General features: G+C 38.1%; 1 protein-coding gene across 1 annotated transcript in view; it reads left to right on the plus strand.

Annotated features, from left to right (window-relative positions):
- Window positions 1-14363, plus strand: part of frem1a (Fras1 related extracellular matrix 1a) — a 65987-nt gene that overhangs the window by 33243 nt on the left and 18381 nt on the right. Inside the window, exons 20-29 of the mRNA XM_056462409.1 lie at window positions 87-231; window positions 1177-1318; window positions 3597-3792; window positions 6021-6285; window positions 9831-10248; window positions 10368-10569; window positions 11251-11395; window positions 11531-11660; window positions 11806-11875; window positions 12417-12563. Of these exons, the coding sequence (XP_056318384.1) occupies window positions 87-231; window positions 1177-1318; window positions 3597-3792; window positions 6021-6285; window positions 9831-10248; window positions 10368-10569; window positions 11251-11395; window positions 11531-11660; window positions 11806-11875; window positions 12417-12563 (1860 nt within the window). The remainder of the gene's footprint in view (window positions 1-86; window positions 232-1176; window positions 1319-3596; window positions 3793-6020; window positions 6286-9830; window positions 10249-10367; window positions 10570-11250; window positions 11396-11530; window positions 11661-11805; window positions 11876-12416; window positions 12564-14363) is intronic.

Here is a 14363-nt window from a genome sequence, read left to right on the forward strand (position 1 = left end):
GGCATTCGGTTGCATCTGTGTTATTTAATGAGTCTTGGCTGTTTATGAGAATAATATTTATGTTTATAATGTTTCTCTGTCCTCAGGCATGACTCTGATGTATGTGCACGATGATTCTGAGAGTGAGCAGGATGAATTCATCCTTCAGCTCTCTGATGGGAAACACAAGCTCCAGAAACACGTGCAGGTGAAAATATTACCCGTCAATGACGAGGAGCCTCAAATCATACGGTAACTGCAGATGAATATCAGGGAAATAAATCATGCTGTGTTTCATCAGTGCGCTATAATGTTATAACTCATCTGTTGAGATGTTGTAACATGACGGATTGGATTGGATGTAACCCTTAAGGTTGCCATGAAATCAAAATTTGCTCTTCTTATTTTTAAATGTATATGTTCTTGTTATAAATGATGTATCTGTGCACTTGATTATTTTGTCAAAATTCATTTGCCCTCATAAACTTAAACCAAATACCATAAAACTTCCCTCCCCCTCAAAACTACTTTTCTTCACTTCCTGGTCACATGGAATGCCTTTAGGGCGGGGCTGTCAGTGCTTTAGGGCGGGGCTATCAGCTAATGTCTTGTTTCTGCTTTGAATTGATCTATTCTTCAATCTTACTTCAGTTTGTTAACAATGCCTATCTTATAACTATCCAAACAGTTCCCAAAGAATTAAATCATGCACAGCCCTACATTTCTTTTTTTCTAATTTTAGTACTAATATTTTAAGTAGATGTACGTCACCATGGCAGAAAAAAAAAATTGTGCTGTTTTGGTGATTGTCCCTTTAAATTCAAATGAGATTGTGCTCTTTTTAAAAAAAGAGGGCGGATCTACAAACACCTGTGCATGAGCATATTGGCAGATTCAAAACAAGACTAACGTCGTATGTTAATGAGGGAGAGATCGTCACTAATGGGCAGGGCTTTCCCCCCTCTGATAACATGAGGGAGAATGTCAGTGATTATAAGTGTGGTTATAAAAAATGTGATTAATTAATTTTTTTACCATCAGAGGCTGGTGATATTCACACACGGTTGCCTCACAACTGTGCCTAAACCCCTCATGAAAGTGATTTTTGTATAATAGGCCCCCTTTAAGGGTTAAATCATTAATCTTAAAGACTTTATTAAATCCGTGCACTAGAAGAGATCTGCTTTGTTTCCTCAGGAACACTGGGATTGAGATGGAGGCTGGAGAGACCAGGCTGATCTCCAGTGCTGTTCTCACTGCTCATGATGAAGATACTCCTCCTGACCACATCCTCTATGTGTTCGAGAGCTTACCGACTCATGGAGTCATTCAGATGAAGGTCAGTTTGCACAATTTGAAATACATTTTATTATATTAAAACACCACACGGCTGTCGGGAATACTCAGTGGTTATTGGTCAGTTGTCAGTTGATTGGTCAGTTGTGATTGGTCAGTTATGGTCAGTTATTGTCATTTGATTGATCAGTTATGGTCAGTTGTCAGTTGATTGGTCAGTTGTGATTGGTCAGTTATGGTCAGTTGTCAGTTGATTGGTCAGTTATGGTCAGTTGTCAGTTGATTGGTCAGTTGTGATTGGTCAGTTATGGTCAGTTGTCAGTTGATTGGTCAGTTATGGTCAGTTGTCAGTTGATTGGTCAGTTGTCATTGGTCAGTTATTGTCAGTTGTCAGTTGATTGGTCAGTTGTGATTGGTCAGTTATGGTCAGTTGTCAGTTGATTGGTCAGTTATGGTCAGTTGTCAGTTGATTGGTCAGTTGTCATTGGTCAGTTATGGTCAGTTATCAGTTGATTGGTCAGTTGTGATTGGTCAGTTATGGTCAGTTGTCAGTTGATTGGTCAGTTATGGTCAGTTGTCAGTTGATTGGTCAGTTGTGATTGGTCAGTTATGGTCAGTTGTCAGTTGATTGGTCAGTTATGGTCAGTTGTCAGTTGATTGGTCAGTTGTGATTGGTCAGTTATGGTCAGTTGTCAGTTGATTGGTCAGTTATGGTCAGTTGTCAGTTGATTGGTCAGTTGTGATTGGTCAGTTATGGTCAGTTGTCAGTTGATTGGTCAGTTATGGTCAGTTGTCAGTTGATTGGTCAGTTGTGATTGGTCAGTTATGGTCAGTTGTCAGTTGATTGGTCAGTTATGGTCAGTTGTCAGTTGATTGGTCAGTTGTGATTGGTCAGTTATGGTCAGTTGACAGTTGATTGGTCAGTTGTGATTGGTCAGTTTTGACATTTCCAACGCAGGGATAAATTACATCCAGAAGCTTGTTATTGTAGAATAAAGCCCGACTGGCTTATTAGCAGCCCAGTGTGACGCGGAGCACTGTTTTATTAGACTGAAGGGTTTTATTCTAGAAAACAACCATCCTGGATGTACTGTATCCCAATTACAACAGGGCACATAACATAAACAATTAGACACAAAACATTTGCTCTGAGCCTTAATAGTTTATTAATTCTTTAATTAAACGCAAGCTGATAGCTGACAGAAACCAAAACAGCTGATGGAGTATACACTAACCTGCACATTATTCAGTCATAAGATGGCGCCAAACAGTCAAAAGCGCAAAGCTGACAGAAACGAAACTGACTGAACAAAGCATATACTAACCTACGTATTATTCATTCACAAGATGGCACCAAACAGTCAAAGCAATCAAAAACCTTGGTGCAACAGACAAGCAGATACATATGGATGTGAATGTAAGTATATGGATTTGAATGTATTCACTGATGAGCAAGGTGATTTAAAGTTTCCGAGTGAGCCTGTGTTATTCAGCAGCTGTTATTTTGGAATAGCATACCTTGAAGTGTAGCGATTGACCAAGCAGAATCAAATTTCTACTGGTATATTGTCATTTCATTATTTATTTGAGCGGTAATTACTTTAAAGGGGATCTATTTTGCAAAAATAATTTTCATAAGGCAACAGTGTGAGAATATAGCCAACCTTTAATGGTTAAAATTAAATAACTCTATTTCTTATAATCACACTTGATAAAAAAACAGTCTGCAGAAACACTTTGATTAACATTCTCTCTTTGTACATGTCATCAGAAGGAAAACACCCTGCCCATAAGTGATGATCTCTTCCCCTGAGTGAGAAGCAGCCGTCTGCCATTAGAGTTTTAACACTGTATCTGCGGAAGATAACGTCTGGCACTAACAGAATTAAAAATACGAAGTTTTAGATGCACAAATGAACTCTAGTTGCAATAGACAACCTTCTTCTGAGCCACTTCTTTTCACACAGATAACATTAGTCCTGTTTTGGATCTGCCACTATGCTGACACATAGGCATTTGTAGCTCCACCTTTTGTAAAGCACACAATCTCATTTGAATTTAAAGGGACAGTCACCAAAACGGCACAATTTGGAATAAAGCCTAAAAGGAGCAGTTTTAAAGAGTTATGAAAAATATTTGTAAAATACTTTTAGCTGAAACGTCACATACACACTCTTGGGACATCAGAGACTTATTTTACATCTTGTAAAAAGTGGCATAATAGGTCCCCTTTAAATTTACAACTTGTATCATGAGTAATAAAGTGTTGAACAAATCCAGATGAACCACTGATGTACTTTATATGGTTTGCTGTTCGTCAGGTGGGCTCAGACTGGCTGTCTGTGTCTGCAGGACTGAACTGCTCTCAGCAGGTGCTGGATATGAATCTGTTGCGTTACCTTCACACCGCTCATCCCGGAGAACCCGCTGCCGATTTCTTTGTCTTCCATCTGTTTGATGGGAAGAACCGCTCTCCTGCTCAGCACTTCCACATCACAGTCAAACAGCTGGAAAAAGGTGCGCTTTCATGTCCTAAATGTGATCCTGGAAAGCAAAATGTGTATTATGTTACAAAGTAACTAATTACGGTAAATAGATTACTTTTCCACATAAAAAGTAAAGTAAGGGATTACTTTGAATTCTCAGGTATTTTATTTACAGTTAGCAATAATATACTTAAATACTGTACATAAATTCAATCAATTAAGAGAAGCAGAGTCATTTATTTATCAAGTAGAACATGCTGGGGCAATAAGGTGGCTCAGTGGTTAGCCCTGTCGCCTCACAGCAAGAAGGTCGCTGGTTCGAGTCCTGTTCAAGTGAATTGAATAAACTAAATTAGCCTTAGTGTGTAAATGTGTGAGTGAATGCGAGAGTGTATGGGTGTTTTCCAGTACTGGGTTGCGGCTGAAAGGGCATCCGTTGCATGAAAACATATGCCAGAATAGTTGGCGGTTCATTCTGCTGTGGCGACCCCTGAAATAGAGTCGAAGGAAAATGAATAAATGAATTTAACATGCTTGAGAAATTATCAGAAACTTATCAATATTTGGCATGCATGAAATACTGTGTCATCCTTTTGAAATGTTTTGTGTTTTGATACATATAAAGTATTAAAAAATTTTAACAAAGCTGAAACAAAGCTGTTTGGCTCAGATTTAAGTCATCGTCCAGTTCAATTTCTATTGTCTAGTTGAATTTGAAGTGCTGGGTCGAGTAATTAAATAACTTATTGAGTAACTGAGTTACTTTTTGAACATAGTAATTAAAAATGTAATTGAAATTGAATGTAAGTATACTGTATAGATTTGAAAGTATTCATTTTTAGATTTAAATCATCGTCGAGTTTAATTTCTATTGTCAAGTTGAATTTGAAGTGTTGGGTCGAGTAATTCAATAACTTATTGAGTAACTGAGTTTCTTTTGAACATAGTAATTAAAAATGTAATTGAAATTGAATGTAAGTATACTGTATAGATTTGAAAGTATTCATTGACGGTCAATCGTATTCAAAGTTTTCGCATGAGCCTGTGTTATTCAGCGGCTGTTATGTGGGAATAACATACCTTGGAAAGTAGCGACTGACCAATAGTAATAAATAAGGGATAAAGTATAACCAGGTGGTTGTTATTACAGAATAATTGTCCTTTAATGAACAAAGCTGAAATGTCCTGTTTGGCTCAGATTTAAGTCGTCGTCGAGTTTAATTTCTATTGTCTAGTTGAATTTGAAGTGTTGGGTCGAGTAATTAAATAACTTATTGAGTAACTGAGTTACTTTTCGAAAATAGTAATTACAAATGTAATTGAAATTGAAAATACGTATACTGTATAGATTTGAATGTATTCATTGACGGTCAATCGTATTCAAAGTTTTCGGATGAGCCTGTGTTATTCAGCGGCTGTTATCTGGGAATAAGATACCTTGGAAAGTAGCGACTGACAGATAGTAATAAATAAGGGATAAAGTACATCCAGGTGGTTGTTATTACAGAATAATTGTCCTTTAATGAACAAAGCTGAAATGTCCTGTTTGGCTCAGATTTAAATCATCGTCGAGTTTAATTTCTATTGTCTAGTTGAATTTGAAGTGTTGGGTCGAGTAATTACAAAACTTTAATTTAAATACAATTTCAGTGATGTCATTAGTAATTAATTACTTTTTCTGACACAACTTACCCAACCCTGATTAAGTTGCATGATTGTGTTTGTAGGAATAGTCAAAACTGCATATATAGTAAAATATCAAATACTGATTGAAACAAACCATACATCAATAGAAAGCTTAGATATTGAGCTGGATAGATGATTCATTCATTCGGCTTAGTCTCTATTTCAGAGGTCACCACAGCGAAAATAACCGCCAACTATTCCAGCATATGTTTTATGCAGAGGATGCCCTTTCAGCTGCAACCCAGCACTGGGAAAAACCCATACACTCTCAGATTCACACACACACTCATACACTCTGGCCAATTTTGTTAATCCAATTCACCCATAGCGCATGTGTTTGGACTGTGGGGGAAACTGGAGCACCCAATGCCAACTGGCCCAGCCGGGACTCGAACCAGCGACCTTCTTGCTGTGAGGCGACAGTGCTAACCACTGTGCCACCCCTAATATAGATGATTTAAAAAAAAAAAAGATCTCTTTGACTGATTTTGTAGCCCAGGGTCTCATATGTGTTTTTTTCCTGCTGAAATATGTGCTGTTTTCCTGAAGTTGTCCCCCTGTGCTGCTCTTCAGGAGATATAGCGCTGTTCCTGAAGCCTGTGCGGGTCAGTCGTGGAGATCGTGTGGTTTTTACTACAGACGTCCTGCTTGCTGTGGACGGTGCTGACCAGCCGGAGGGGCTGCTCTATGTGATCACTGCACCTCCAGCTCATGGACACGTGGAGCTCATCAAACACAGCGGAGTGCAGATTCAGTCCTTCAGTCAGCTGGACGTCGCAGCAAACCTGGTGTGTTACGTCCACGATAACAGAGCCACGGCACCCAGAGAGAGCCTGCAGTAAGAGCCTCATGTATACACGGATACAGTCTGCATTAAGGATCACCTTTGTATTGTAATGAAATATTACATAGAATAGATTTTTTATACAATATTTTAAATGATATAAACATTACATTACATTACATTACATTTAAATACATATTTTATTAGTCTTAAAAGCCGTACACCGAGGCAGGCTATGTTAATTATCAAGTAATTTTTTCATGATAAATTTCATAATATATTTCACATTAAATACAAATAAATGAATAAATAAATAAATAAATAAATAAATAAATAAATAAATAAATAAATAAATAAATAAATAAATAAATATGTTTCCCAGTGATGGGTTGCTGCTGGAAGGGCATCCGCTGCGTAAAACATATGCTGGATAAGTTGGCGGTTCATTCCACTGTGGCGACCCCAGATTAATAAAGGGACTAAGCCGAAAAGAAAATGAATGAATGAATAAATAAATAAATAAATAAATAAATAAGGGCAATGCGGTGGCGCAGTGGGTAGCGCTGTTGCCTCACAGCAAGAAGGTTTCCCCCACAAGTCCAAACAGATGTAGCACAGGTGAATTTGGTAAGCTTAATTGTCCGTAGTGGATGTGTGTGAATGAGTGTGTATGGATGTTTCCCAGTGATGGGTTGCAGCTGGAAGGGCATCCGCAGCGTAAAAAAACATATGCTGGATGAGTTGGCGGTTCATTCCGCTGTGGCCACCCCAAATTAATAAAGGGAATAAGCCGAAAATAAAATGAATGAATAAATAAATAATCCCTTTTTTGAAAATCTTGACAAAGTAACTAAAGCCTGTCTATCTATCTATCTATCTATCTATCTATCTATCTATCTATCTATCTATCTATCTATCTATCTATCTATCTATATATCTATATATCTATCTATCTATCCATCCATCCATCCATCCATCCATCCATCTATCTATCTACACTGAAAAAAATTATTCAAAGATGATTCCTTGGATTTACTCAATTTTTTGGGCTGAATTTAAACAAACAAATTAAGTTGAACATTGCTCAATTTAATTTGTTTGTTTAAATTCAACACAAATAAATTGTTTGCAACAGTTTTGCATGCAACACTTTTTTCAGTCTATCTATCTATCTATCTATCTAGCTATCTATCTATCTGTCTGTCTGTCTGTCTGTACGTCCGTCCGTCCGTCCGTCCGTCCGTCCGTCCATCCATCTATCCATCCATCCATATATATATATATATATATAATTTTTATTTTTTTTAATTAATGCATATGTTTTTATTTTGGGATGCAATATTTGAGACAAAGTTTGTTCATATTATCTGTATTGCTTTATTATTCAAACCAGAAAGTAAAACCTGCAGTGGCCAATAGAGCTTAACATGCTAAAAAAAAAAAAGATAACACATGCAATTACAAAAAACACCAGCGAATTACGAAAAGATCTTCATGGGTTTGACAGCATATGTGCAAATCCTCACAATGCAAACACATTTAAAAAACGCACTGCATTTTCTCCCAACGCAAAGAAATTAAGCAAACGCACTGCATTATGGTTATTTAGGCTATAACATATAGAAAAGACAAGGGAATGGTGTAATCAGGATGTTAAAATAAACCAAAAAACACACCTTTCAAAGATCACCTACAACTTCACTGAGCAATAGTCACGGCACAATAAACAAATCTACGTTTTTGCGTTCCTCAAAACATGTCCATTGTGTCCTGTGCTATTTGCATGTGTTGTGAGAAGTTGCAGAGCATTTTCTTAATTAGTTTGCGTTGTAGTAAAAGGCAACAGGTATGCTGTCAAACTGATGAGGAGAATTTGCTGGCGATTTGTGTTTTCTTTAATTGCAGTTAACCTTTAGCTCTCTCGGCCACCGTAAAAGACCCAAGAATTCCTACGCAGCTTTAATTACTGTCCTATAATATTTCCTAATTAAGCTCACAATATCCATCCATCCAAATGCACCCATTATACTCCCCCTTTTATTTGTTTCAAACCTTTCTGAGTTCCTTTCTCCCGTTAAACACCAAAGACGAAAGCTGGAACTATTGACATCCATAGTAGGAAATCCAAACCCTATGGAAGTCAATGGTTACAGGTTTCCAACATTTTTCAAAATATCTTCTTTTGTGTTTGAAGGTTTGAAACAAGTAAAGGGGGAGTAAATGATAACATCATTTTCATTTGTGGGTATGCATGGCTGTATACATCCGTGTATACCTTGTATACATAATATTTCCTACACTCCAAAAAAAAAATAGTTGAATGAACATGATTTAATCGTGGCACCCTTTATGCATCTAATCCAATCAAGTAAACGTGAACTGCTTTGAACATGTTGTATGAACACAAAGCACATTTGTAGATATAACATGGTTTCAATATGTCAGTCTAACTTCTTTGCAACTAATTGACTCAAAATGTTTGTATTGTGTTATTCTAATTAAAATGATTCTAATTTACTCAATGTAACACTAAAGCTTTACTTTAACAAAATTATGTCTTGTTAAATCAGCTAGTAAATTTCTTGTTCAATATTGTTGTTTAAATTACATTTTTTAAATGACAATACTATGAAGCAAGATTTAAAATTAAGTAATTCAACACAAAAAGGACAGAAAACATGTTATATATATATATTTCTTTTATTATAGCCTTCAGCAGGCACCAATCACATTTAAACAAATTTCTTCTTTAATATTCTGATACAAAATGTTATATAATATCCAAAATTGTAATATGTAATATAAAATGTATAAGAAACATTTAGCCAACAAAATAACCTTGACTCTTAAGAAAACTGATCCCCAAGCAATACCTGTAGGACGTTAACATCATTTTTTTTACCACTTGAGTTTAAACAGCTTTCTTCACTTTGGTACTCCTATTCAAAATGTAAAAGTATAAAATGTATAGGAAACATATAGCCAACAACATAACATGCATAACATTCAAGCTCTTGGGAAAACCAATTCGCAGCGCCTGCAAGTTCAAACTGCACAGAATGTCAGCTTCAACCTGTCGCTGTGCCGAAAACACGCGGTGATACTTCTTCTTGTTGTTTTCGTATGGTGACATCCAAACGCACTACCGCCACCTACTGATATGCGCGAAGTGACTCTCCAGAGTGAGTGTTGTCGATTTGAAGCGTCTCAGTCTCATTGAATCAACATGTTCGGATCAAATTCATTTGATTATTTCTTGATTCAGTTTCAAATAACATGAATTCAAATATTAATAAAATAAAATAACATGAATCATTTAACATACGTAAACTTGATTAGTTCTTTTCAATCTGACAAATTTTTATTTTGTAAATCCAATACATGCCTAGTTGATTTTTTTGAGTGTACTTAAGCCTTTTGCTCACCAAATCCATTCATCTGCATCATCCATATTTTTGTAATTGCATGTGTTTTCATTTATTGCAGCACATTACGCTCTCTCGGCCACTGTTAAAACCCCAAGAATTCCTATACAGCTTTAAATACTCCTAATTAAGCCTTTTGCTCACAATATCCATCCATCTGCATCATCCCTATAGGTTCATGGTCAGCAATGGGATGTCAACTCGCAACGGGACCCTGGAGATCCTAGTGGACCAGACGGATAAAGTTCTGCCCACGCTGGTGCACAACAGTGGCCTGCGGGTTCCTCAGGGCTCCGCGGTTGTTTTATCCACTGCTGTTTTATCCTTGTCTGACCCAGACAGTCCAGCGTCTGCCCTGAGATACATGCTGATCCAGACCCCTCAGTATGGACAGTTGCTCCTGAAGGGGCAGCCGCTGGTCGCTGGTGCTCATTTCACCCAGCAGGACCTGCAGGATCTGGACGTCACCTACAGACACTCTGGAGGAGCTTCTCAGATCGACCGCTTCACTTTCACAGCCTCAGACAGCACAGACAGAGGATTCATGCTGGATGGCAGAGTGCAGACAGAGCCCGTCTTCTTCACACTGCAGGTCAGTGATATCAATATTAATATTGTAATGCAATAATGTCTGTGTAAGGCTTACCATACACCGATTTTTGACAGATTTTTTTGTTTTCCTGCTTTATCATTTGATTTTGTGTGTGACAGATTGAAGCTCTGGACAGCTCCGCTCCACAGGTGGCAGTGCTGGAAACCCTGTGGAAAGTGGAGCTCCTCAAAGATGGCCGCTACGGGATCTTTATTTCCTCCAGAGAGCTGAAGGCTGAAGATACAAACACTGCAGATGCAGATCTGACCTATCACATACTCAGAGCTCCATACATCGGCTATCTGGAGAACCACACCAGTGGTCAGAGATCTGTCTGTCTGTCTGTAATCTATCTATCTATCTATCTATCTATCTATCTATCTATCTATCTATCTATCTATCTATCTATCTATCTATCTATCTATCTATCTATCTATCTATCTATCTATCTATCTATCTATCTATCTATCTATCTATCTATCTATCTATCTATCTATCTATATATCTGTCTGTCTGTCTGTCTGTCTGTCTGTCTGTCTGTCTGTCTGTCTGTCTGTCTGTCTATCTAGCTGTCTTTCTGTCTGTCTATCTATCTATCTATCTATCTATCTATCTATCTATCTATCTATCTATCTATCTATCTATCTATCTATCTATCTATCTATCTATCTATCTATCTATCTATCTATCTGTCTCTGTCTATCTGTCCGTCCGTCCGTCCGTCTGTCCATCTATCTATCTAGCCGTCTGTCCGTTCGTCTATCTATCTATCTATCTATCTATCTATCTATCTATCTATCTATCTATCTATCTATCTATCTATCTATCTATCTATCTATCTATCTATCTATCTATCTATCTATCTATCTATCTATCTATCTATCTATCTATCTATCTATCTATCTATCTATCTATCTATCTATCTATCTATCTATCTATCTGTCTGTATGTCTGTCCGTCCGTTTTTCTCATTATTTTCATTCATCTTATCCGTGTCCGCAGGTGAGTTTGTGAGGCAGCGTTTCTCTCAGATGGATCTGAACAGAAGGAATATTCTCTACATCATAAACTCAGCTCTGGACGCTTTATCTGACAGTCTGGAGTTTGCCGTTTCTGATGCACTGGGTAACACCGGACCCTCTCACAAGTAATAATTCAGCTCAGTTTAAATTATCTTTATTGTCCACAACTAATGTATAATATAATGTTTCTGTGTGCATTTGTCAATACTGTAATAGAGCATTGCAGAATATTAGGATGTGTAATGGTCTTCCTCTGTCAGATTGAACTTCAGCTGGGCCAGTGTGGAGCTGACCAGCACTGAGTATACAGTATGTGAAAGTCACGGCTCAGTTTCACTAACCATCCAGAGGAAAGGGAACATGCAGGACTCCTCTTATGTGACCATACAGGTGGGTAAGACAGAATTTGATGACTTTTAAAAAATATTTCGGTGCAGAAATGTGTATAAAACTTTCATGTCGGCCTACATATAGCTTCATTTGCTTGCTACTTTTCTACTACAAACAGATTTGTAATATGTATAATTCCTCACAGGTGAAAGAGCTAACCGCATCTGCTGGGAAAGACTTTATTCCTGCTTCATCTCTGATTCAGTTTGACCCAGGTAAACAGAAATATGCTGAATATCCCTGCTAAAAAATCCAGCTTAAACCAGCCTAGGCTGGTTGGCTGGTTTTAGCTGGTTGACCAGCCTGGTTTTAGAGTGGTTTTGGCCATTTCCAGCCTGGTCTTAGCTGGTCAGGCTGGAAAATGACCAGCTAAAACCAGCTTGACTAGCCAGATTTAAGATGGACATAGCTGGTTTTGCCTGGGCTCCCAGCCTGGCTAGGCTGGTCAAGCTGGTTTCAGCTGGTCATCTCCCAGCCTGACCAGCAAAGATCAGGCTGGAAATGGCTGGAAATCAGCCTGGAAATGGCCAAAACCCCTCTAAAACCAGGCTGGTCGACCAGCTAAAACCAGCCAACCAGCCTAGGCTGGTTTAAGCTGTTTTTTTCAGTAGGAATTGCTTGATAGTGGGTGATATCGCGGAAATATAAACACAAATTTATTGAGATGCTGCTTAAGGATAATGCAAAAATTGCTAATTCGCTAAAGCTAATTCGCAGCTTAAATCAATGCTAACTTAAACCTCTTTTTTTTTTCAGGGGTGGCGAGTCGAGTTTGGAAAGTGGAGATTATTCAGGACTCTTTAGAGGAAGCGGATGAGAAATTTGAGGTTAACTTGGCGTCTCCTGTAGCTGCGGTGCTGAAGGACAACTCAAGAGCCACAATCTCCATTAAAGACACAAATGGTTTGTGTTTAAGTTGTCAAGAATGCTAAACATTTATAGTCAATGTTTAATAATGTTTGCATAATTAATCTGTGCAAGTTAATCCACTGGAAAAAAAGTGTTTGTTTTGGTAATCCTCAATGATTCAATGCTGGTTAGAAATGTTGTCCGGATTGACGCTGCGCGACGCCACGTGACTGTCACATGTTGCATCAAAGTACCACGACAGTGCTCCAAGATCAGCTGACTGATTTAGCTGATTCTGCATCTGAAGAGCGACTGCTGGAATTGCGATGACGACACCAATATTACATGATTGGCCGAGTTCACCGCATGAACACATTCACGTGTGTTTCAGGTTTATTATTCCGATGCACTTCTGATTCAAAAGTTTTTAAACAAACAATTAACTTTTCCTACCATCTATATCTTATACACATCATGCTTATTAAAAGACTACAAATACTTTACTGCAGTAATCAGGTTTTGTTAAATAATCTGATTATAAAGGCTATAGCTTGTTTGCACAGGTTTATTTTCGACCTTTTTTATACAGACTATTTACTACATTCAGCTCCATGAACGATTTAAATGATATATTTTAGTAAATAACCTAAATATTACCTCAAATAAGTCTTATATATAAAAAAAATCCAGTTTAAACCAGCCTAGGCTGCTTGGCTTGTTTTAGCTGGTTGACCAGCCTGGTTTTAGAGGGGTTTTGGCCATTTCCAGCCTGGTCTTGCTTGCCAGACCAGCTTGACCAGCCTAGCCAGGCTGGGAGTCCAGCCAAAACCAGCTATGTCCAGCTTAAACCAGGCTGGTCAAGCTGGTTTTAGCTGGATTTGGGTGGTCATTTTCCTGTCCAGCTAAGACCAGGCTGGAAATGGCTGGAAACCAGGCTGGAAATGGCCAAAACCCCTCTAAAACCAGGCTGGTCAACCAGCTAAAACCAGCCAACCAGCCAAGGCTGGTTTAAACAGGATTTTTCAGCAGGGACACAGGAAAAAATTCGTAAAAGTTTAGAAACACTTGAGTGTGAGTAAAAGGTGAGGAAATGTACATTTTTGTGTGAACTGTCCCTTTAAAAAAATTTTTTCCTCCACAGTAAAATTGCCAGAGTTAAATCCTGGTGTTACAGCGTTTTAGTGTTGTTTTATGGTGCTGAATTAACATTGATGGTGTAAAGAGTATCCTCTGACTGGTGTAATTATTGAAAGCCTAACCTCTTTAACACTGGTAGTGCGACATATATACAGCCGGGACATTTTATGTGTGCGCGCTTCAGTCAGCTAGAACTATCTTCTTATTTCAGCTAGACGCCATCTTATTTCAGTCACCGCAAGGAGTGCCGAACCGAACCCCATTTTATAACCAGGATTGTGGAAATCCTGTTGTTTTGTATTGGTATTATACCAATAATTAGCTCTGAACCAAGCGGCAACCTCCCGCTCTCCCTCGGGAAGCCAATACGGAAGTAACTGAAACTGTAATTCATCAAAATTCCGCTAGTCCTGGCTCCATAATAGAGCAAAGTGCAATTGAGCCCACTGTTAGAATGGCCAACTTTACAGCAGAAAAAAAGGTGTTTACAGCCTGGTACAAAGAACGATTTTGGTTCATATAGTTATTATTACCCTCCATGACAACTGTGAGGGGGGTGAATTTTTTTATAACTCATCCATTTCCTTTATATTAGGTTATATTAAGTTTGCATAATTAAGGGCGTGGCCACTTGAGTGACAGCTAGGTCTCGCTGGTCGCCGTCACTTCACCTCAGCTGAATCCGGCAGATTAGCCACTGATCTTGGCATGTTCATC

Source organism: Danio aesculapii, chromosome 7, assembly GCF_903798145.1.
Source record: "Danio aesculapii chromosome 7, fDanAes4.1, whole genome shotgun sequence".
Classification (NCBI taxonomy): Eukaryota; Metazoa; Chordata; class Actinopteri; order Cypriniformes; family Danionidae; genus Danio; species Danio aesculapii.